Raw genomic sequence first — 26,483 nt, 5'->3', positions numbered from 1 at the left:
TTATATTCATATCTTATGTATATGCATTAGTTTTAAAGATATTCTCAAAATAATATAAAAATTATTTTCTAAATTGATTTTTCAGACGTTTTTCTCCAAATAAATTCATATAATCGATTAGCCTGCTGTTGTTTTACATTATTAAGGATAGAAAACAGGTTTTGGAGCACTAACCTATATAATATAATATATCCATCGTATATATTGTGTTAAAAATAGTTTATATAAATTTATTTAAGTTATGTATTTTTGTCATGGAAACAAGTAATTTTGGCATAATTATTACACTAAAAATGAAAAGGATTATGTTTGCAGCTACATTTGTCCAGGTTAATTTATAACAGTTACCGAAACCAAGACTTTTAATACTATTGTTCATGATCTGACTCACTTGGGACGAGAGGGTCCGACTTGTGTCCCAAAAACAGGTGCCATCTGGAACTGAGAACCACCATCTAGGACATTTCCATCATTCAATTCTTGTTGATTAGACTCAATATTGGCTATGGAAGTAATAATGCGGTGTAGGCCTATATATTCTTGATCTTCCTTATTCATCAGAATGGGCATTCCATGTAAAAAGTTCCCTTAGCAGTTCTGGCATAACGGGGTACAATTGGACATTTTCGCACAAATTGTACATGTGGCACTGTTATAATCTTTAGTACATTTGCAAAAAAACTTGGGTAAGGGATTAACTGTTCCTGGTTACTATAATTTCGGTGTCTCTGTTCAAATGAATACTTACTGACCAGTGGCGGTCCCTGGTGTGGGGGGGGGTCAGGGAGGTATATATCCTCTCCGAAATATTTTATTACCTAACATGAATACTATTAGCTTGAAGATATTTTAAAGCTCAAATACATATAAAACTATGTAATAATTATGCTTTAACTTCAACATTTTTTTCGGGGGGGGGGGTTGTTGGACCCCCCGGTGGTTATCCCCCACCGAAATTAAATGCTGGGACCGCCACTGCTAATGACTTTTCCAATCTGTAGCGTCTTTCTTTGTCTGTCATCTTCGTGCTGTTTTCTGTATTGCTATAGAATTGAACCAGAATTAAAGGTTTTGCTACAACGTTTTAATCATTGCAATATCGATGGTTGAACCCACAGAGGACAAAGGGAGAGCCATATTTTCCCGTGACAACCTGTTGTCCGAAAATTATTACCTTTTGATTAATTACTTACTGACCACGTAATACAGCTTTGTAACAGTTAACGGATTCATCTCTTACAACCCCAGATGCTATTGACATGATGTCTTGAGTTTCAGGGAAGAGTGGGTGATTTTCAAACATTGCTGTCAGTTTAGAAATATATAAAATGTCATCATTTGTATCATTTTATCAAGGACAACTCTGTTTGGAAAACCAACTACCCTCAGAAATGTGGGGTTGGGAGTGCAAAAAAGTAATCTGTTTTCAGTGTTAACCAATGACTACACACAATACACAATTGAATAACCCACGAGAAATATTGGGCTTGTTTTTTTGCAAATATACTAAAGACTGTAGCAATAAAAGATGTACATGCAATGAAATGTCCATTAATTGTTCCTCGTTGGCCGTTATGCCAGAACTGCTAAGGGAACTTTTTACATGGAATGCCCATTCTGATGAATGAGGAAGATCAAGAATATATAGGCCTACACCGCATTATTACTTCCATAGCCAATATTGAGTCTAATCAACAAGAATTGAATGATGGAAATGTCCTAGATGGTGGTTCTCAGTTCCAGAAACCTGTTTTTGGGACACAGGTCGGACCCTCTCGTCCCAAGTGAGTCAGATCATAAACAATAGTATTAAAAGTCTTGGTTTCGGTAACTGTTATAAATTAACCTGGACAAATGTAGCTGCAAACATAACCCTTTTCATTTTTAGTGTAATAATTATGCCAAAATTACTTGTTTCCATGACAAAAATACATAACTTAAATAAATTTATATAAACTATTTTTAACACAATATATACGATGGATATATTATATTATATAGGTTAGTGCTCCAAAACCAGTTTTCTATCCTTAATAATGTAAAACAACAGCAGGCTAATCGATTATATGAATTTATTTGGAGAAAAAGTCTGAAAAATCAATTTAGAAAATAATTTTTATATTATTTTGAGAATATCTTTAAAACTAATGCATATACATAAGATATGAATATAACCATTCTTGTAGAGAATGTCATCATCTTTCTTTTTATAATTTACATTTTTTCCGTACGACGCACGGTTTTCAGTGTAAAAGTAAAAAACTAAAAAATGGGGTCTTTCCCCCCCTCCCCCCGCTGAAGCAGCAGGACCAGGGGCGGGGACTTTTGGTATTTTTATCTTCTAACTACCCTGAACACATTCCCGCAGAAAAAAAATTTCCCCCTCTCCATGTCCTCTACAATACCTTTATTGACTGGACTATAGGTTAAGAGGAAAATTTTATAATATATCTCTAGTCAGTATATACGCACCTACCGGAGACTCAGAGGATGAGGATAAAGACCAATTTTACACCCTATTAGATGAAGTGGTGGGAAAGTTACCAAGCTTTGATCTAAAAATCGTCTTGGGGGATGCAAATGCCAAAGTAGGGAGAGAACAAATTTGGAAACCAGCCATTGGGAATGAGAGCCTACACCAAGAATCAAATGATAATGGATCCCGTCTGGCAAGTCTTGCACTTGCAAATGATTACAAAATTTCCAGTACAATGTTCCCCAGAAGAGACATACACAAGTACACTTGGACATCACCAAATGGCGTGACCAAAAACCAGATTGATCATGTACTTGTAGATCAACGACATAAAAGTTGCATTACAGATGTAAAGAGTATTAGAGGAGCAGAATGTGGGACTGATCACAGTCTAATCCTAGTCAAGGTAAACCAAAGAATAGCTGTTGAAAGGAGGAAGGAAGAAATACAAGAAAGACGAATAGACACCGAAAAGCTTAAGGTTAAACCGATAGCTGATGAGTTTAGAATAAAACTAGAGAATAGGTTTAAGATTCTAGAAGACTTAGATAAAGATGAAGATGTCAACAGTACCTGGAATAATTTTAAAGAAGCAGTCCTAGATTCGGCAGAAGAAGTATGTGGAAAGAAAAAGAAAAAAAGCAAAAAACCTTGGTTTGATTGTGAATGTGAACAAATGTTGGAAGAAAGGATTAGGAGGAAAAATGTATGGATGAATAGCAACAATGAAGAAGACAGGTTGATGTACAACCAGTCAAATAAGGAGACAAATAAATTCCTGAGGAGGAAAAAGCGACAATATATTAAGAGTTTACTAGATAGGGCTGAAGAAGAAAACACAGCAAACAATGCAAAAGATTTTTACAGGAAAGTAAGATTTTTTAAAAAAGGATTCACCCCTTGTACATATGGAATAAAGAATAAGGAGGGACAACTACTAACTGAAAGTGTCAAGGTCCTTGAAAGGTGGCGCGAATATTTTGAGGAACTGCTGAATGTTGATGAAATCACCCCGACAGAAGAAGAAAATCAAAACAATGAGGACATTTACTTTTATGTTGAACCCTTTATCGAGACACCAACAAAAGAAGAAGTACAATATGCAATTAAGTCCCTGAAAAATGACAAAGCTCCTGAAAGAGATGAAATAACAGCAGATATAATAAAGAGAGGAGGAAACATAATAGTGGAAAAGCTGTGGAATTTAATTACAAAAATATGGGAACAAGAAGAAATGCCAATGGAGTGGCAGGAAGCAGTCATTATCCCTATTCATAAAAAGGGTGAGAAAGAAGTTTGTGATAACTATAGGGGAATCTCACTGCTTAGTATCCCATATAAAGTTATCTCAAAAATTATTTTAAACCGTCTAGAACAATACTCACACGAGTTGATAGGTGAGCATCAAGCGGGGTTTATGAAGAGTAGATCGACAACTGACCAAATATTTATCTTAAAAGAAATAGTAGCCAATTATTGGGAGTTCAATAAAGAATTTTATGCCTTATTTATCGACTTTCAGAAGGCTTACGACAGCATAAGAAGGGACAAATTGTGGACACAGCTAAGAAAATTCGGCATACCGAATAAAATTATAGCCTTAATTAAAATGAGTATTTCAGGATCTAAATGTTCAGTTAGAATTGATGGCCACAACTGTAACACCTTTGAAGTAAACTCTGGTGTCAGACAAGGAGATGGGCTATCACCGATCCTATTTAATTTTGCCATTGAAGAAGCTCTACAAAAGGTAGCAGAGAAGAACATAGGAGTGAAAATAGGAACCAAAATAAACATCTTAGCCTTTGCAGATGATGTGGTTATAATCACAGAAAAACTAGAAGATCTGAAGGCCTTAACCGAAGTATTTATGAAAGAAACAGAAAAAGTAGGCCTAAAAACAAACGATTCAAAAACTAAGTACATGCACTTTTCAAGATACCTGGATAATACTGAAGAACCAATAGAAATTGATGGCCATACATTTGAAAAAGTCAACAGTTTTAAATACCTAGGAGTAATTATATCCAACCAAAATACTGATGAACTAGAAATCCAAAGCCGAATAAATTTAGCAAATAAATGTTTTCATGCTTGCAATAAATTACTTTCATCAAAATCTTTGTCCCGGAAAACAAAAATCAGGCTGTACAAAACAATAATTTGCCCAGTTCTCCTATATGGATCAGAAACCTGGAAATTAAATAAAAGAGATGAAAAGAAACTAATAGTATTCGAAAATAAAATTTTAAGGAAGATTTTTGGACCAATATTCGAGCTAGGAGAATGGAGAATAAGACACAATAGGGAATTAAGGCAACTGTATAATAGCACAGATGTAATTGGAGAAATCAAGTGCCGAAGAATCAGATGGGCTGGTCATATATTAAGAAGAGATGAAGATTGTAGACTGGGAAGAGTTTTAAAGGGAAACACTACAGGAAGACGACCCCGGGGAAGACCTAAGCAGAGGTGGTGGAAGCAAGTGCAAGAAGATTTGGAGAGAATTGGGGCAACGGAGGATGATGCGAAAGACCGGTTAACTTGGCGAAGATTTGTTGGTGCGGCCAAATATCACCTCCGATATAAATGGCCCTGGGAGTAAGAGTAAGAGTAAGAGTAATACAACTACTATACACAATTTCCAGTAGGTCTGAATAGAAACGACCTAAAATAAAACGATAATATCCAATAAAATTCACAGTACACATAAATCGTCACACCTATCCTTTATATCAATTTCACTGCATTAATTGCTAAATAAATAAGTGTAAAAAAAGAAAAGTAAAAACAATAACAGTTTGTTTTGAAACAGCTGTTTGGTTCAAATAACATTAATTAAAAAAAAAAGAACTAACGATTACTAAAAGAACTGGTCACATGTAGCAGGAATATAAAAAGTAAACACGCGAGTAAAGCTAATGACGTAATTGTCAATGTTTATTATCCATACCGTTATCAGTTCTATCCTTAATAATTACCCACCCTCATTGAATAAGTGTACATCGTAATTTCCAGTATTAGTTAATTTAAACTACAATATATTCATAGTTGAAATAAAAGTGATATTTTCACGTTTGGGGGCGCTGATAGGCACCCCCAAACGTAACCACACTGAACACGATTTCATAAAAGGATGGTTTGTCTAATTGCAGTATCCTAGGTCAATGTTGACGTTGTGTTCAATCTTTGTATAAAACTCGGCTGAGGTTATGGTGGTAATTTAAAATCGTGATTCCTGATTATTCTTGATCTTCTTTTTATGACATCAATATTTCCGGGCCTAATCCAAACAAAGTTAAAGCAGACAAACATTAATTGTAAACAAAAAGCTACCACGAAGAATAGAAACATGTAAAAATTTTTATTTTTCTATTCTTTCCTCAAAAAGTGGAATAGTTAATTTGCATTTATTCTTTTTTATTAAGACTCGTGTACAGAGCCTCGATTTGTACTGTGGTTTAATTAATTTTGGTCTAAACTATTTTAAACTGTGGTCTAATTATCCCTACTAATCTTACTTATTTCCTATAATCAATAACAAAAATATAATAACCTCATAGTTCCATAGTTTATATTTAACCAGCTGTTAGTTAAAACAAATTATATTACTCTAAAACAAATCGAAGATTACAAAGATTGCTTTAAAAAAATAATTTGAACATCCTAGTATTTTACTATGTATTATTTAATTAATCTGTCATCCTCTTACAGAAGAATTGAACGTATCAATGATTTGCATTACACATAGTATTATAAATAAGTCAACCCTAAGTATGTCTTTACATTTTTATCCAAATGCTGAATTTGTGACACAAAAGCTGAATGTTTACAGCTGTTATGTTAAGCAAATTATTTTATGCCAAAAGCTAGTTTAGAATCTTAGCGTCGGCTGCTAGACTTTTTAAAAATTAAAACTTAATTTCTAAAAATCTGGGACCATAAACTAAATTTATGGCTTCGACATTCCCTAGTTCTCAAAATTATCTTTCTTTCAACACAAAAATTATGAAAATCCGTCGAGTGGTTGATTCAGAATCGTGAAATAAAAAAACACTATTTCGTTTTAATATTATAGATGGTTCGAATGATTACGTTTCTATTGAAATAATTTTATACTAAATCATTTCCTTGTTTAAATTAAAACCAACTTGTTAATAAGTCATTGACGCCATTTGTATTACGATAGGAAGCTTCCCGAATTCTGAGCTTATGAATTAAACACACACTCATGCATATTCCAAAGCACATCTCACCATCAGGCGATCATGTTCATATCAAAATTGTGATATTTGTTAAATATTGATTATTAATTCGATACGTAACTTTTCCAACTGTGATTCTCTTCAATAACGATTTCGATTGGCTGCCAAATCAATACGTGGATTATTTTATTACACTGTTTATTAGTATTCAGTTTTCTAATGGAAACTTGCCAAACTCGTTTTATAAATCTATCTGAAATTTTATTTCCACATACTTGGGATTTATTCGACTAATATTTTTACCCAACGAAATTTATTTTTGTTGTATTTCAAACCAATATATTGATATCATATAAATATATTTTTAAATCCATAGTCCCTCTATTTGTACAGAAATCACACATTAGACAGTTATTATGTGTCAAATAACGAATATTTTCAAGCGTTCGTGAGTTCTAAGATTATAACCGCAAACTGAAAATGTTTCGGAAAATGTTTGCCCATAGCAGTGTTGCCAACGTTGATGAGAAAAAGTATAATATGATGTAAACGAACGCAAGTTTCCAGATAGCTGATAACTTAAGTTTTAACAAACACCATAATAAGATCACTTAATATTGTAATTCGAATAAATGTCGTTAAATGTCTTACAAGAAAGTTGATGTGTTCTATTACAATATAAATAAAATAAAGAATCGAGAGGAACATGTGAGTAATTTGTTAGTACAATGTATATCATAACCAAATAAGTCCTGAAATCAAATATATGAAATGGAAAAATCAATCGTCCTCCTTTAAGCAATTCTAAGAAGCAACAGAAGTTAAAACGGCTTAGGGGCTTCAGGGAAGATTGGTAGTTTAAATTCTCTTAAAATCAACGGTGGAGACGAAACTAACTGTCGGAATAAAATATGCTGGAACTTATACACAGTCACACCCTTAGCTGGTTGCGTTTTGGTTTAAACAATAAAACTAACTTGTAACTGTTCGAAACATGTCGTAAAGATTAGCATGAAGGGTAATAAAGTGATTAAAAATTTACATAACACCTAATTACAGCAGTCGTCTGCGCATATAAGCTGGTTCTGACGATCGTACACTGGCAGAATATAGGAGAAAACTAATAAATCAGGAAAACTGTAAAACTATTTACTTTGAACATTCGTTATCATCTCAACGTATGTCAAATCTTATTTACTTAGGGCTAGAAGTAAGGTAAGAGTAGTAGGATGCAATCAATTGTAGACACTCTGTTGACTTCAGAAGTGAATATCAGCTGAGTAAATGGCTGTCAGTTACAGCAGAACCAACTGGCGGAGTCAGCTGAGAGTTGATGCTTTATTTAGATATTTTCCGTCAATCAATAAAAAAATGTAGTTTCTTATTTTTTTATATGAAGTTTCTTATAATACTATTTACGATAAAACATTCATTCTATAGAGATTAAGAGGTTATGATAGATAAAAAATAAATAATAGAAAAAGAAGTATTATTTACTGATTGTTGAAAATTAAAGCTCTCTCGGTATACACAAAAAGTAAAACGCCTTCATTAAAAAATCATTCAAACTCAATTTTGATATACCCTTTTCCCAAAATATGTAAGTATTACTAAACCTTTACGACATAGCTTATAATTTTAATGTGATCGCAATATTTACCGTAATACTATTTGTTTAAGACTATGAAAGTATAAATGCAAGTGTTACCGGACGAAGTATTTTATAAATGTTTCGTTCATTGTTGACGAAAGGAAGAAGTTTGACAGTTGATATGGTGACGTCAACATCAAGTCTCGACATGATTAGGACTCCCCCTTGCCCCACATCTATCACCTTTCATAACCTCCAAACAACCCTACTATTTCTGTCTCTGTGTCAATTCCACATTTCTGCCCCCCTCCCCCCGCCAATATTTATAAAATTATGATCAACATCAAGTCATTACCCATTAAAGTGACATGGGGAACAAACAATAAGCAAACTTTGATTCTTAAACTCAATTAAACTCAAATGAATATAATCATAATACCTATGAAACCCCGACAGTTAATTACAATAACTTAGACATAAATACAAGGACGTTTAAAAAAAACTCACGTTAGGTGATAGTTGTAGAAACGAAGACCTAAGCTATTGGTGATAATGTATATCAGCATAATTGTACTTTGATGTTTCGGCATAGTGCTCCAATATCCAACCAACGGAATAAAAAACCAGGTCTTGACTTTAATCAGTGATAATCTTGGCAAACAAACTTACGATAACCCAGGTAATTATTTAGATGAAAAACGTGTCTTTTAAATAAGAACTCTATGTATAGTAAACGAGGAACCTCTCCTTGACTAGCACAGATTTGTAAACTGGGACACACGTTCAAATTGCCACCGTTATTGCTCAAGAGCAGCAGCTGGGGAGAATATCTTAAAACAGTTTCAGGAAATGGGACAGCGTTTGGAAAACAGTTTGTGTAAGTCTTTAGCTTGTAAGAATTTATTCAACAACAAATCTGGTATATGTATATTCGAGTATTTGAAAAAGATCATAATAACTAAACTTAGTACAAAACGTAATAAAATAAAAATTAGTAACTATATCAGATATTATAATTACAATTGAAACAGTTGTTTAAACATTCAAGAGTAGCGTAAACTTCGCTCTTACTCTATCTTAACGTAAAAAGACCACTTACGTAAATATATATTCATGTAAATATATTAAGTAGTCATAAAACGCTTAGAAATGTAAATGTGCAATTTATTAATTAAATAAATGAATTACTTTGAAAACTTCTTTTAATCTATAAACTATTATTAATGTTCTTTTACAGGCGATTACCATAGCTTATATTTGATCTAATAAGAAAGTAAATATAAAGTGTATGAAATAAAAAAAGGAGAATAATATTCCTACATTAATTTTGATAAAAAAAACACTGTTAATCTATGAACAATATTATTACTTTAATTTTACAGGCAGTGACTCTAGCTTATACACTTAGGAGAGTAAATATACAATCTAAGATATTACATTTATATCAGTTAAAGAACAATGGTAATGATAATGATTATTATATTCTTATTCGAATTATTAAGTTTAAATCCACGGTTGCAGATTATATTGGTTGTTCAGTAGTTTTTATAATCCAACTCCTGACATTACAATGGTGTTAACGAATGCGAGAAAAGGTCTTTGCACGATGAAGAACTTGTTTCAACAATGGGGGCCTCTCACATAAGTGATGCTACAACTGAAAGGTGGTGTGGTGGGGAAAAAGAATAATTTGGTGGGAAGTATTGTCTACTCATTTTATAAAACAAATCCTGAACACCAAACAGATATGCTATACTAAATTAAAACTAGGAATATTTAAAATTACGTACTCATTGTTATAGTTTTGGGTTTTACGCCATCGTAGCAAATTGATTCACAGAAAACAACATTGGTATATAAGATAATAACCAAGGATTTTAAATAATAAATCAACTGATTACATAGTTTTTAGCCAAGTATATTTGTTTTGCCGTTCTACCTACATTCAAGCAATATGAATAAGTGACACTCTCTCCCATGTCTGGATGACAGATGATTTGTCAAGCAGAAACATTTTAGTAGGTATCTACGAAACGCTGTAAAGTGTGACATTAAAATATAACAATATACGATTTAAAAAACCCCTACTAAACTACACTAAGCGAAACGTATTTTATATTTGTGCAGTTTATTCACAGAGACCTAATATAAACTTCTCTATGGGCTATTAATTAGCTTAAGGTATCGGAATCTACCTCACCAGTACTGAAAATACTGTCTAAACAAATTAAAAACTTCAAGTTTACAAAATAGAAGACTTAATATATGATTTAATCGTAAATTTAATGTATTACTTACTATGTTGCAAGAATTAGTTTCTAATTTTTGTAATAATTTAATAAATAGACCAGATTGTTCAGCATACTTAGCACCATGTACTTGGCAAACGTAAAAGAATATCGACATTCAAATCTTTTTTTTTGCTAGCCAACCAAGTCTTACATTACGAACAATTGTATTGATATACTTATCTAGCTTGACTTTTTTTTATGTAGCATTGATGTGCTCAGCCATTTAATAAGAAGCAATATAATATACACTTAATGATTGTAACATTTGTATTTAATTTTTAGTACAGTACGCAATAACCACGATAGGTGGTGAAGCTTTACATAGATTATTAGAATGAAAAGAACAGCCACTATTAATATGAGTGATGTATTTGTATAAATTCTTTAAACCTGCTAAAATACAATTAAATGTACAACGTACTAAGATATTAACAGGAGACGTATATTGTTTCAATATTATACAAAAATAACAGTAAACAGGAGTTTGTCTCATCTAAATCCTGTTTTTGTGGCAAACCTAAATTCACCGTCTTTCATACTTGTGATAAAACTCTAATGTAATTCAAGGTAGGCCTAATTTACAAATGTTTAACCCAAATCAAATCCCTATATTTATGATTGTTATTAATTACTAATTACTTATTAATAATTATACAACAACCAAGGATCTATACTGTTTGGATTTCTACTTTAATCAGCTAATGACAAGAATATTAATGAACTGTTGTTACTACGGATATTAGATCAGATACGGTAGGGATCATTAAGTTAAATAAATTATGTAGCTGGTTTAAATTTAAGCAAATACTGTAATCTTAATATAGTACTGTTTTGATTTTGGTGGTCAAGTGGTATTTTGATTTAAATATTAAACTTGGTTTTTGTTTCATAAACATAATTTGTTCATGTTTATAATCCTTAGAGTTTTTGTACCAATATCCACGGTTGTTACAGATATTATGAATTAAAAAAAAACATTCCATGCAGTTTAGTAATTTTACTTTCATATACCTTTTTTACCAAGGCGACAGTTTAGAAATCTGGTTATAAACTGGAACAAACTCGTATCAACAAACACTTTTTTGTGTTCAAACATATTACTAAACCTTTTCTACATATAATAAACCGGAAAGTATCAAGAACCGACATTGAAACATTTCACTTGCCTTAACTTCACGCTGGATTTACTTGAGCTTAGAAATCCTTGAATAATGGAAACAACGAAAACATCAGTGTTTGAATCGAGATGTTCTATCTTGTTTGAGAACTATTTAGGTTTGTTCCTTATTCTGTAATCACAGTGACACTATATAAGATAGTTCTCATTTTAGTATGTTTTTAATTGGCTTTTAAGTATCTAAATGTAGTTCATAAAATATATGCTGAGGTTTAGGATCAAAATTAGTTCAGAACTTGTGTTACTGTATCTATAAAAAATACCCCCGCCGCAGCAAACCTGCAGACTAAGTGAATTTCCATTTGACTGATTGGATTTACACTGAAATGTCTACTTAAAAATATAACATTTATTCTCTATTTAGATAGAATTAGTTTAACTAGTACTTAGGTTTGCTGCATCAGGGAGGGTAAAACTGTTTTTTTTTTTTTGTAAAACGTTAATAGTTAGTAAGAAATAAAAACATTTTCTAAATTCGATCAACATATGTTCATAAACAAGCAAACTACAACAATTTACTTATTCTCCATAAAAATAACATGGGGATTTTAAATTTACAATTTTTTGGAATTTTCTCCGTAACCATTAGGCGCATAATAACGCTTCAATATACTAAATTATTTGTTTTTTTAAGCTCTACAAAATTGTTTGGAAATAAATTGCTAAATTTTATGTTTTTTGGGTCAAAAATGGGCAAAACCTATTTTTACCCCATACAACCCCCCGTAAACCCCCGTTCCCATGGTCCGATCATGTTGGATCGCAAACTCGTTCGAATAAACGTAGGTTTACACGTTTGTACCAAATTTCATCGAAATCGGATCATTTTTGCTCGAGTTATCGTGCTATCGGACATATATACAGGGTGATCAACTCAAGGAGGCCACCATTGGGATATCGGAAACGGTAAGAATTAGAGAAAACTTTAAATGGGGGACATTCCTTTATTTTTTGTGGCAGTTAAAAATATGATTTTATTTTTTCGAAATTCAGCCGCCATTTTCCAAAATGGCGGCCAACTTTGAAATTTCTTATAGAACACCCTATATTTTATGATGTTTTTGAATAGAACAGGCAATTTAAAAACTTTTTTATTCTTGACATTTTTTCGATAAACCCACTCGTTTAGGAGTTACAGCCTATGGAAAAATGACTTCCGGTATACATTTTACATCACGTAGCTCCTAAACAAGTAGGTTTATAGCGAAAATGCGAAGAGTAAATAAGTCAAAGAAGTCTTAATATTGCATCCACATTCCAAAAAGACCATAAAATTCGTTAAAACTATCAATTCTATTATTTCAAAAATGGCGGCCATTTTCCAAAATGGCGGAAACTTGAAAAGTGGAAAACTGTGTATTTTATGGTCTTGTGGATGCAATATTAAGACTTCTTTGACTTATTTACTCTTCGCATTTTCGCTATAAACCTACTTGTTTAGGAACTACATGATGTAAAATGTATACCGGAAGTCATTTTTCCATAGGCTGTAACTCTTAAACGAGTGGGTTTATCAAAAAAATGTCAAGAATAAAAAAGTTTTTAAATTGCCTGTTCTATCCGAAAACATGATGAAATATAGGGTGTTCCATAAGAAATTTCAAAGATGGCCGCCATTTTGGAAAATGGCGGCTGAATTTCGAAAAAACAAAATCATATTTTTAACTGCCACAAAAAATAAAGGAATGTTCCCCATTTAAAGTTTTCTCTAATTCTTACCGTTTCCGATATCCCAATGGTGGCCTCCTTGAGTTGATCACCCTGTATATAAATATATATATTTAAATATATGAATTTGAACGGATGGTGTTTTTGGCCTCTAGGGACCTCAAAATTAAAAAAAAAATCGGTCCCGCGTCCAGGTCTTACCATGAGTACTACGGTAATAGCTTATTCCCTATATGGGAAATTCGCTAAAACTAAGTAGCTTCAATAGCTTAGAAATACATATAATTTTTTACTCAACGACATTTATATATATTGAAGGAAGATAAACAACTTGTTAGTAATAGGTAGATACCACAATACTAAATAAAAAAATATGCTTAAAGTTGCTAAAAAATGAAATTGACTAAAAAAATCTCTCGGGATAACGTTATTAAACATTGATTTAATACCCTGAAATACTGTCCCCCAAATGAAACAATAAAATAATACGACCTTTCAATGCAGTAATGCAATGATGAATATTATATTCACCAGATATGCAGTTTCAAACCACTGGTTCGTTGTTAAAAGATCAATATGTAAATTACATTTTCATTAAAAACAATTTACTAAGATATCATAAACAAAATTCAGTTCTGGTAGAATGTGGCAGATAGTAAAATAACCGTTTCCTTTTTTTTGTGATAACAACATCGTTCCCCAGAAGTATCGCAGGTTATATTGTGACATCATCGCCAATGTTTCCGCAACATTAACGCTCCCACCGAGCCACGGAGACCAGGGGAAAGGTTAACTCCAGCTCAAACTTATTTTATTTCCTTTATTGAAAACAAATATTATTGAATTAACTTTGGCTGGACCGAATAATAAATATTAATAAGTTAGTCAATAAGAAAGTCTCATTTGTACAAAGAATAAATTTTATTTTTCAACACCTTAAATTTCTTTTGCCAATAATTTAAAACTTGTCGTTTAAGAGTGAAAGAAATTTAGGCGCAACGTACGTTTATTGACCATAACATTGATGTACGCGTTTGTTAGTTGTTTAAGAGGTTTAACATAATTTTAATTCATAGAAAACAATTTCAATCATTAAACATTACTTGGAAAGAGATATTACATAAATGAACTCTCTGTTAACAATTTTCATTACAAAGTCCCAATCCAATTCAATCCTTTTTTGCACAAAAGCTATTCTGTCTATATTTGAAATACAAAGTAGAGTTTTGTTTCTAAGGTATGTTAGGGCATGCTTGTTCTTTCATCTTCAATACTAAATTTATAAAATATAGGCATGTAATAAAAACATTGTAAACTTACGAAAACGTTGAGAAACTGCTTTAAAGGCCCTAACCTGCAAAAACACCAAAACCTAGTTAATTACAAATGTCACAACAGTTAACTAACTAGTGTTGTTGTAAGCGGAGTACATTAATTAATCCAATTGAAATCTACATAATTATACATTACTTATTGAAATCACTCTGTTAAAAAGGTTATAAAAAGATTTAAATGCATATTTAAAACATTATATTAACCTTGTAGACAAAACTGTTAATAAAGTCTGCCTACAATATTCTTTAGTATAGCTATGTTGCATTTTTGCAGAAGAATCTAGGTTAAGACCGTGGCAGTCTTACTCCAATATTTATTGCACAGTAAATATTGCATATTTTCAACCTAAATCATACAAGTTAAATAGCGTTTATTTCTTATCATCTATAATAAATTTCTGACAATACCAGGTAGAAGCAATTGCTTACTAACATGATAAATTTATGTTTCGATATTTCCTGTGCTTTTACAAAATATATTGGATTAGGCCTATAACAATGTAATATAATACAATAAAACCAATAGGAGAGTTCTAGGAAATATTAAAGGTTGGTAGATAATGTAAGTTTATGGCCTTTCATTGACAGTTTCATTAGTAGAGCCACGTTACAAGGGTCAGCTTGCTGTGAGTTGCGCATTTTGTTGTGACCTTACTTAGCAAAATTATTATTTTAATTTTTTTTAGTAAAATCAGTTATTTTGACAAAATCATGTAAATTCAATGGAGGTTGTAGAAACACACCTGCAGGTACAAAAGTGGTGGCAGGATAATAGAAATGTTTAATTGACATTGTCGTTGCATTTTTACGCATATAGGTTATAGGTTTTTGAACGGAGCGAGCGAAGCGAGCGAAGCTCTTATACTACACTCCTGCTTTTGTTTTACAAATACTCCTCCTGAACGGCTGAAGCGATCTTCACGAAATTTAACACAGTCATAGTACCCAACCATGGGAAGGTATAAATCTGAAATGGTACAAATCGGACCATAGGAATTTTCCCTACATGAATGCAAACTTTTAGAAATTTAACATGGGCCTTATGGGTTAATTGGTTGCCATGACATTATTTGCGAGTCAACACTAAAAAGTAAACAAGAGCCTCGACATATGTTAGTCAACAAATCTACCACATTATAAATACAGTACAAAAGAAAAATATGTGATGAATACTAAAGAGTATATTAGTTAATTGCATGCAATACGAATTGATTAACAATCAGTTCTATATTGAGTGATTAAAATCATGACGTTTATATTTAATTGTATAATCGGTATGTTCTTTTTAACAAGTTAAGTTGGAAAAATATATAGGTTCCAGCTACTAGGAAAAATAAGGTTTCAAGTTAAGCAAACTGCTTATTTTGATGTTATTATAAAAGTAATGAAACGTACCAGTAAACCAATTCCTAAAGTTTTCACTTATTCTTTTTAGTCTACATTATCGTCGTATTGAAAAATTTTACTGCACCAAAGGGAAAATTTGAAAGTGGTTGACAATATATTTCTTACTTTTAACTGCTAAAATAAAACTAGACCTAAGTTATATGTCTATACTTAAAAACGAATTGATAATTTTAAAAATCGATTAGCCTATCTCAATTATTCGCTGTTAGGAAATGATTACCACAATAAGTTAATGTATTTATAAAAAATGCATTCTTATCACAAAATTAAGTTAAATGTCTAAAAAAAACTGATCAGTGAAGTTAAGAGAAAATCATATTATAACAAAATCAGAAGCAAAATTTTAAGGCCGCCGAGGAGATTCGAACTTGCGATCTCAAATAATAATCGTTATTGCCTTTTAATAATGCAGGTATCGCATAGGTTTACCATGATTCATTTGCAGGATATAGAAATTATTGAGCAGAGCGTAGCAAAGCTCTTATATAATTGACTTTAACTTCTCTTATCATACACTCCTGCTTTTGATTAATAGCATTGAGCATAATTTACTACAAAATGAATAACCATAAGGGTTGCCAGAATTAGGCGAATGCACCATATTGCGTTTGGATTCTGTAAATAACTTTTTCAGTATTTTATGTGAGCAAGACGTGCCATTAATGTAGACTTTGAATATGCACTGCAATTCCTATTTGCAGTCTACAAATAGGAATTCCATTAAGGTGAACCAAATATAACACTCATGCATATGTAATCTTTGCTCATAGTTTCGATACTGCAATTAGACAATTCTTTGACATGAACCCGACGTATCATTTGACGTACTTCGAATACTGCACATAGACATCCCATATAAGTGAAGCAGAAGTAGGCCTAAGCCTACCATTGACTTCGGATACTGCAATTCGGCATTTTATCTAAATGAACGAAATAAATGGACAATTGATTGGACAGGATACTGCAAGTAGATTATTCATTTACATGCACCATTGAGTTTGGATACTACAAGTAAAAAATCCGTCTACGTGAACCGGACGTACCATTGACTTTAGAATCTGTAAATAGGCATTACATTTATGCGAACCAAATATATCATTGACATTGAATTAATATGCTGGCTCCGCTCAATATTGCAAGCAGACAACTGCATTGTACACCTAGTTAATCTTTACAGTTTAAGTTGATAAACTTATTTTAATTGTACCCAGTGTATAATAAAGTAATACAGTCTAGTAGCTAAAGATCTACTCCAGGATAAGTTGTTCAAAGGTTTATTGCGGACATTTTCCATCACGATGGTAAAAAACAATACTCAACGTTTCGGGATTTGGAATCTGTTCCCATCCTTACAAATATAAGGTCCAGGATAAGGTTTTATGGGTAAAAAAGGGAGATAATTAAGGATTTTCGCTTCGTTAATCAAACATTCGCCATTTTGTATTTTTTACGAATTTTACACATTATTTTACATATTATATTACATATTATATTACATACATTCTTAATGTTATATATTTTACGAGTTTATTATTAATTGAAAAATGGCAAACACAATGATGCTTTATTTGACAATATTTATCTTAGTTATTGGGAAAAATGGGAAAAAGGGAAAAATAATTTGGGAAAATGGGATAAAGGGAAAAGTGTTGGAAAAAAGGGAAATGTGTTGGGAAAAAGGGAAAAATAATTTGGGAAAACGGGATAAAGGGAAAAATGGGATAAAGGGAAAAGTGTTGGGAAAAAGGGAAATGTGTTGGGAAAAAGGAAAAAATAATTTGGGAAAACGGGAAAAAGGGAAAAATAATTTGGGAAAATGGGAAAAAGAGAAATGTGTTGGGAAAAAGGGAAAAGTCTTGGGAAAAAGGGAAAAATAATTTGGGAAAATGGGAAAAAGGGAAAAGTGTTGGGGAAAAGGGGAAAAAATATGGGGAAATGGGATAAAGGGAAAAATAATTGGGAAAAATGGGATAGAGGGAAAAGTGTTGAGAAAAAGGGAAAAATAATTTGGGAAAATGGGATAAAGGGAAAACATTTGGAAAACGGGATAAAGTAAAAAGTGTTGGGAAAAAGGGAAAAATAATTTGGGAAAATGGGATACAGGGAAAAATGTTGGGAAAAATTAAATAAAGGGAAAAGTGTTGGGAAAAAGGGAAAAATAATTTGGGAAAATGGGATAAAGGGAAAAGTGTTGGGAAAAAGGGAAATGTGTTGGGAAAAAGGGAAAACTAATTTGGGAAAACGGGATAAAGGGAAAAATAATTAGGAACAATGGGATGAAGGGAAAAGTGTTGGGATGTATGGGAAAAAGGGAAAAATAATGTGGGAAAATGGGATAAAGGGAAATGTGTTGGGAAAAAGGGAAAAGTGTTGGGAAAAAGGGAAATGCGTTGGGAAAAAGGGAAAAATAATTTTGGAAAATGGGATAAAGGGAAATGTGTTGGGAAAAGGGATAAAGGAAAAAGTGGTGGGGAAAAGGGGAAAATGGGAAAAAAGGAAAATGTGTTGGGAAAAAGGGGGGAAAAAATTGGGAAAATGGGATAAAGGGAAAAATAATTTTGGAAAATGGGATAAAGGGAAAAATATTTTGGGAAAATGTGATAAAGGGAAAAGTGTTGGGAAAAAGGGAAAAGTGTTGGGAAAAAGGGAAAAGTGTTGGGGAAAAGGGAAAAATTTTTTTGGGAAAATGGGATACAGGGAAAAATGTTGGGAAAAATGGGATAAAGGGAAAAGTGTTGGGGAAAATGGGAAAAAGGGAAAAGAGTTGGGAAAAAGGGAAAACTAATTTGGGAAAACGGGATAAAAGGAAAAATAATTAGGAAAAAGGGGATAAAGGGAAAAGTGTTGGGAAAAATAGGAAAAAGGGAAAAATAATTTGGGAAAATGGGATAAAGGGAAAAGTGTTAGGGAAAAGGGAAAAATAATTTGGGAAAATGGGAGAAAGGGAAAAATAATTTGTTCCCTTTTTATTTTTTTTCCAAATTATTTTTCCCTTTTTCCTATTTTTCCCAACACTTTTCCCTTTATCCCCTTTTTCCTAATTATTTTTCCTTTTATCCTGTTTTCCCAACATTTTTCCCTGTATCTCATTTTCCCTAAATTATTTTTCCCTTTTTCCCAACACATTTCCCTTTTTCCAAACACTTTTCCCTTTATCCCATTTTCCCAAATTATTTTTCCCTATTTCCCAACTATTTTCCCTTTTTCCCAACACTTTTCCCTCTATCACATTTTCCCAAATTATTTTTCCCTTTTTCCCAACACTTTTCCCTTTATCCCATTTTCTTTAATTATTTTTCCCTATTTCCCAACACTTTTCCCTTTATCACATTTTCCCAAATTATTTTTCCCTTTATCCCGTTTTCCCAAATTATTTTTCCCTTGTCCCTTTTATTTTATTTTTCCCAAATTATTTCCCAACACTTTTCCCTTTATCCCAGTTTTCCCAATTATTTTTCCCTTTATCCCGTTTTCCCAAATTAGTTTTCCCTTTTTCCCAACTCTTTTCCCTTTATCCCATTTTCCCAAAACATTTTTCCCTTTTTCCCATTTTCCCCAACACTTTTCCCTGTATCCCATTTTCCCAAATTATTTTTCCTTGTCCCTTTTATTTTATTTTTCCCAAATTATTTCCCAACACTTTTCCCTTTATCCCGTTTTCCCAAATTATTTTTCCCTTTTTCCCAACACTTTTCCCTTTATCCCATTTTCCCACATTATTTTTCCCTATTTTTTAACACTTTTCCCTTTATCCCATTTTTACAAATTATTTTTCCCTTTTTCCCAACACATTTCCCTTTTTCCCATTTTCCCAGATTATTTTTCCCTTTTCCCCACCACTTTTTCCTTTATCCCATTTTCCCAACTTATTTTTCCCTTTTTCCAATTTTTCCCAACACTTTTCCCTTTATCCCAACATTTTTCCCTTTTTCCCAACACATTTCCCTTTATCCCATTTTCCTAAATTATTTTTCCCTTTATCCCATTTTCCAAAATTATTTTTCCCTTTTTCTCAACACTTTTCCCTTTATCCCATTTTTCCTAATTATTTTTCCCTTTATCCCATTTTTCAAGGGAAAAGTGTTGGGAAAAAGGGAAATGTGTTGGGAAAAAAGGAAAAATAATTGGGGAAAACGGGATAAAGGGAAAAATAATTGGGGAAAACGGGATAAAGGGAAAAATAATTTGGGAAAACGGGATAAAGGGAAAAATAATTGGGAAAATGGGGAAAAAGGGAAAAGTGTTGGGAAAAAGGGAAAAATAATTTGGGAAAATGGGATAAAGTGAAAAGTGTTGGGAAAAAGGGAAAAGTGTTGGGAAAAAGGGATAAAGGGAAAAATAATTTGTGAAAATGTGATAAAGGGAATAGTAAAAGTGTTGGGAAATAGGGAAAAATAATTTGGGAAAATGGGATAAAGGGAAAAGTGTTGGGAAAAAGGGAAAAGTGTTGGGAAAAAGGGAAAAGTGTTGGGAAAAAGGGAAAAGTGTTGGGAAAAAGGGAAAAGTGTTGGGGAAAAGGGAAAAATTTTTTTGGGAAAATGGGATACAGGGAAAAATGTTGGGAAAAATGGGATAAAGGGAAAAGTGTTGGGGAAAATGGGAAAAAGGGAAAAGAGTTGGGAAAAAGGGAAAACTAATTTGGGAAAACGGGATAAAAGGAAAAATAATTAGGAAAAAGGGGATAAAGGGAAAAGTGTTGGGAAAAATAGGAAAAAGGGAAAAATAATTTGGGAAAATGGGATAAAGGGAAAAGTGTTAGGGAAAAGGGAAAAATAATTTGGGAAAATGGGAGAAAGGGAAAAATAATTTGTTCCCTTTTTATTTTTTTTCCAAATTATTTTTCCCTTTTTCCTATTTTTCCCAACACTTTTCCCTTTATCCCCTTTTTCCTAATTATTTTTCCTTTTATCCTGTTTTCCCAACATTTTTCCCTGTATCTCATTTTCCCTAAATTATTTTTCCCTTTTTCCCAACACATTTCCCTTTTTCCAAACACTTTTCCCTTTATCCCATTTTCCCAAATTATTTTTCCCTATTTCCCAACTATTTTCCCTTTTTCCCAACACTTTTCCCTCTATCACATTTTCCCAAATTATTTTTCCCTTTATCCCGTTTTCCCAAATTATTTTTCCCTTGTCCCTTTTATTTTATTTTTCCCAAATTATTTCCCAACACTTTTCCCTTTATCCCAGTTTTCCCAATTATTTTTCCCTTTATCCCGTTTTCCCAAATTAGTTTTCCCTTTTTCCCAACTCTTTTCCCTTTATCCCATTTTCCCAAAACATTTTTCCCTTTTTCCCATTTTCCCCAACACTTTTCCCTGTATCCCATTTTCCCAAATTATTTTTCCTTGTCCCTTTTATTTTATTTTTCCCAAATTATTTCCCAACACTTTTCCCTTTATCCCATTTTCCCACATTATTTTTCCCTATTTTTTAACACTTTTCCCTTTATCCCATTTTTACAAATTATTTTTCCCTTTTTCCCAACACATTTCCCTTTTTCCCATTTTCCCAGATTATTTTTCCCTTTTCCCCACCACTTTTTCCTTTATCCCATTTTCCCAACTTATTTTTCCCTTTTTCCAATTTTTCCCAACACTTTTCCCTTTATCCCAACATTTTTCCCTTTTTCCCAACACATTTCCCTTTATCCCATTTTCCTAAATTATTTTTCCCTTTATCCCATTTTCCAAAATTATTTTTCCCTTTTTCTCAACACTTTTCCCTTTATCCCATTTTTCCTAATTATTTTTCCCTTTATCCCATTTTTCAAGGGAAAAGTGTTGGGAAAAAGGGAAATGTGTTGGGAAAAATGGAAAAATAATTGGGGAAAACGGGATAAAGGGAAAAATAATTTGGGAAAACGGGATAAAGGGAAAAATAATTGGGAAAATGGGAAAAAGGGAAAAGTGTTGGGAAAAAGGGAAAAATAATTTGGGAAAATGGGATAAAGTGAAAAGTGTTGGGAAAAAGGGAAAAGTGTTGGGAAAAAGGGATAAAGGGAAAAATAATTTGTGAAAATGTGATAAAGGGAATAGTAAAAGTGTTGGGAAATAGGGAAAAATAATTTGGGAAAATGGGATAAAGGGAAAAGTGTTGGGAAAAAGGGAAAAGTGTTGGGAAAAAGGGAAAAGTGTTGGGAAATAGGGAAAAATAATTGGGGAAAACGGGATAAAGGGAAAAGTGTTGGGAAAAAGGGAAAAGTGTTGGGAAAAAGGGAAAAGTGTTGGGAAATAGGGAAAAATAATTTGTAAAAATGGGATAAAGGGAAAAGTGTTGGGAAAAAGGGAAAAGTGTTGGGAAAAAGGGAAATGTGTTGGGAAAAAGGGAAAAATAATTTGGGAAAACGGGATAAAGGGAAAAATAATTTGGGAAAATGGGATAAAGGGAAAAGTGTTGGAAAATAGGGAAAAATAATTTGGGAAAACGGAATAAAGGGAAAAATAATTGGGAAAATGGGATAAAAGGAAAAGTGTTGGGAAAAAAGGAAATGTGTTGGGAAAAGGGAAAAATAATTTGGGAAAACGGGATAAAGGGAAAAATAATTGGGAAAATGGGGTAAAAGGAAAAGTGTTGGGAAAAAGGGAAATGTGTTGGGAAAAAGGGAAAAATAATTTGGGAAAACGGGATAAAGGGAATAATAATTGGGAAAATGGGATGAAGGGAAAAGTGTTGGGGAAAAGGGAAATGTGTTGGGAAAAAGGGAAAAATAATTTGGGAAAATGGGATAAAGTGAAAAGTGTTGGGAAAAAGGGAAAAGTGTTGGGGAAAAGGGAAAAGTGTTGGGAAAAAGGGAAAAATAATTGGGGAAAACGGGATAAAGGGAAAAATAATTAGGAAAAATGGGATAAAGGGAAAAGTGTTGGGAAAAATGGGATAAAGGTAAAAGTGTTGAAAAAAATGGGAAAAAGGGAAAAATATTTTGGGAAAATGGGATAAAGGGAAAAGTGTTGGGAAAAAGGGAAAAGTAATTTGGGAAAATGGGAAAAAGGGAAAAGTGTTGGGAAAAAGGGAAAAGTGTTAAAATTAGGGAAAAATAATTTGCGAAAATGGGATAATGGGAAAAGTGTTGGGAAAAAGGGAAAACTAATTTTGGAAAACGGGATAAAGGGAAAAATTATTTGGGAAAATGGGATAAAGGGAAAAATAATTTGGGAAAATGGGATAAAAGAAAAAGTGGTGGGGAAAAGGGAAAAATAATCTGGGAAAATGGGAAAAAGGGAAATGTGTTGGGAAAAGGGGAAAAATAATTTGGGAAAATGGGAAAAAGGGAAATGTGTTGGGAAAAAGGGAAAAATAATTTGGGAAAACGGGATAAAGGGAAAAATAATTAGGAAAAATGGGATAAAGGGAAAAGTGTTGGGGAAAATGGGAAAAAGGGAAAAATAATTTGGGAAAATGGGATAAAGGGAAAAGTGTTGGGAAAAAGGGAAATGTGTTGGGAAAAAGGGAAAAATAATTTGGGAAAACGGGATAAAGGGAAAAATACATTTAATGATACAACAGTACAACCAGCTGACCAGCTGATTTACAACCAGTGCTGCCAACGTATTTCGCGCGCATACGACCCTTTCTGCATGTTACGCGCTCACTATTTCGTGCCTTCACGTTGCAAATCTGGAGTGGGTGAGACAAAGTAATTTAGAGTGAGACAATGTTAACACTCTCACTGATGAGCGACTTGGCCACTTTGCTTTCTCAAATCAGTGAGAGAACATGTACATTGTTAGGTAACTGTAGGAAAAATTTGTATTTTCTTTTTGAATCAGCTGGAAACACAGTTTTTAAAAATACTGCAGACTAATTAGCCGTAATCCTGTTAGACAAATTACAAAGGGGCTGCCGACGGGACCAGTGGAAGTGCGGATTACACGTTTAACAAAACAAACACCATCATCAAATTATGTTTATGGATTATAAATTTTAATTACTTATGGAAGTGTTATTAGTATGGGATTCTTCCAGTAAAAATAAAAGTATACAGTCATATTAAATTGGCGAGAACAATGTGTTAGCATGATGCAGGTAATGCATACTTTTAAACTCAAAATAAATTAATAAATTTAACAATAAATTTAATGTACTTAATGTAGAATGAAAAACAATAATCAATCATTTTGTTTAAATGAATAGTCATAATGTTATTAAACAATTCCATGAAGCAACGGAAAGTTAAATTGGCTTAGCGGCCTAAGGGAAGACTTGGTAACTTTAAATTATCTTCACATCAACATTCGAGTCGTACCCGTCAATGAAAAATAAATATTCCTCAATTTATAGAAAATATCAGATTGACGAATTGGTTTTACTTTGGAAAACAACTTGCATAACATGTTTATAATACTAGTAAGCAATTCATGAGTTTTTAAAAAGGTATTGGAACTGTTTTGTTACGAGCACAAATCTTATTTTATTAATCTGTTAAAGCTGTGTAGTTATGCATCACGCCTACAGTCGTTACTTTCTGTTAGCAAGGAAAAGGTTAGACTTTGAAACCATAGCCTTAGAAAATCTTTATGACAAATTCTGCACTAATAAGTACTATCGTAAAATCAAGTATTAGAGTTATTATTTTTATAACAGCTAATAGGGAAAACCTATGATAATTGTATGCATGTTAAAACTTTTGTCACTTATTTATAAAAACGGAACGTTTGTTGGTTGATTTCCTGACGTATTTGGTCAAATATGAAAACTAATTTTAGGATTATTTAAACATACTTAATATTTTAAACGGGTAATGGTTAGCTGGTCCCGTATTCCGAGGGTCGAAAAAGGTTGGGGCAATAAAACGACTCCACTGGTCCCGAGAGGTCCAGGTAGTTTTGGGGTGGCTAATCCAGTGGGGCAATGAGGCATGAAGCGTGATGTAAACAAACAATAAATACTTGCAATCCTGTCCTCGGCAATGAATGGTGCGAATTTTGGAATTCCCTCGCCAGGTCATCATCCCATCGCGAAGCTCTAAACAATGCATCACTTCACTCTACACGTCAACAACAGCAAATACTTGCAGCGCTCTCGGTATCAAAGAATGTTGCGAATTTGAGGTTTTGTAGCACTCACCTACCATAAGGGGACGTTGATAAATATACCTTCAAACATCTATGAGAGAAGTAAACAAAATTGAGTACAAGAGGTAGTACTGTAATAAGCAAAGTTAGTAGGGATATTTATGTTCAAAATCAAATGTTAAGGGGAGAGAAGGAACGTGGAGGAAAAAGAAGACTGTAGCAATGAAATACTTCATCGACAAAAAGCTAGAATCTCTTTCAACAGGGGTCAGGGGAGATCGACCTGGTCACTTTTAGCGAATTTCCCCTATAGGGAATAAGCTATTACCGTAGTACTCATAGTGAGACCTGGACCCGGGACCGATTTATTTTTTTCGTTTTGAGGTCCCTAGAGGCAAAAAACACCATCCGTTCAAATTCATATATAACACCACACCATCCGTTAGTGCGATAACTCGAGCAAAAATGTTCCGATTTTGATGAAAATTTGGTACAAACGTGTAAACTTATGTGTATTCAAATGAGTTTGGGAACCAGCATGATCGGACTATGGGAACAGGGGTTTATGGGGGTTTTATGGTGTTTTCCCATTTTTGACCCTAAAAACTTAAAATTTTGCAATTTCTTTTCAAACAATTTTGTAGAGCTTGAAAAACAAATTATTTAGTATATTAAAGCGTTATTATGCGCCTAATTGTTACGGAGAAAATTCCAAAAATCTGTTATTTTAAAATTCCCATGTTATTCTTATGAAGAATAAGTTAACTGTTGTAGTTTGCTTGTTTATGAACATATTTTGATCAAATTTGGCAAACTTATTTATTTCATCCTATACTATTGTTGTTTGGTCAAAAAACACTGTTTACCTTCCCCGTAGCAGCAAACCTAAGCACTCGTTATATCTAATGTTATTTAAATTGGGAATAAATATGTCTTATTTATGGAAGTATTTTAGTAAATATGTAATCAGACAAGTTGAAATTCGCTTAGTCTGCAGGTTTGCTGCGGCGGGGGTATTATTTATATAGATTGTTTTAAACACATGTCTTTGTATATTTTTTCTGTTTTTTTCTTAACGCATTTGTATTTTATAATAAATATTTTCAGCACGAAATAATCGAAAATTATTCACAACACTGTGTATTAGTATCCTTAGGAATTAAAACCCAATGAATTCTATAACATGCCATATTACTGATACTCATTCGCTGAATCACCTTTTAAACACTTGAAAGTATATAAACATTAATGCTGTACTTTTTAATGTTACTAGTAACACTATCTAAATCTATCAAACACTCTCCAAACATGTGTTTTT

At 32.6% G+C, this 26,483-nt stretch overlaps 1 protein-coding gene across 1 annotated transcript; it reads left to right on the top strand.

Moving 5' to 3' along the window:
* Positions 1-1,723: 1,723 nt before the first annotated feature.
* Positions 1,724-5,019, top strand: LOC129003672 (uncharacterized). Its single transcript, XM_054431970.1, has 4 exons — positions 1,724-1,784; positions 2,824-3,759; positions 4,099-4,364; positions 4,918-5,019. The coding sequence occupies exons 1-4, from the start codon at positions 1,724-1,726 to the stop codon at positions 5,017-5,019; spliced, it is 1,365 nt and encodes a 454-aa protein (XP_054287945.1).
* Positions 5,020-26,483: the final 21,464 nt, after the last annotated feature.

Source organism: Macrosteles quadrilineatus, unplaced genomic scaffold, assembly GCF_028750875.1.
Source record: "Macrosteles quadrilineatus isolate MER2022 unplaced genomic scaffold, UCM_ALF_1.0 Scaffold_9__3_contigs__length_116548681, whole genome shotgun sequence".
NCBI lineage: Eukaryota > Metazoa > Arthropoda > Insecta > Hemiptera > Cicadellidae > Macrosteles > Macrosteles quadrilineatus.
Note: the sequence above shows the minus strand (reverse complement) of the source record. Positions and strands in the feature narration are given on the sequence as shown.

Bases quoted from the DNA above. Each gene is read 5' to 3' on its own strand.
- LOC129003672 (XM_054431970.1), top strand. From the start codon at position 1,724: ATGGTGGTTCTCAGTTCCAGAAACCTGTTTTTGGGACACAGGTCGGAC. The intron at 1,785-2,823 runs GTGAGTCAGATC...GTTGCATTACAG, and splicing joins GTCGGACCCTCTCGTCCCAA to ATGTAAAGAGTATTAGAGGA. The intron at 3,760-4,098 runs GTGAGAAAGAAG...TGAGTATTTCAG, and splicing joins TATCCCTATTCATAAAAAGG to GATCTAAATGTTCAGTTAGA.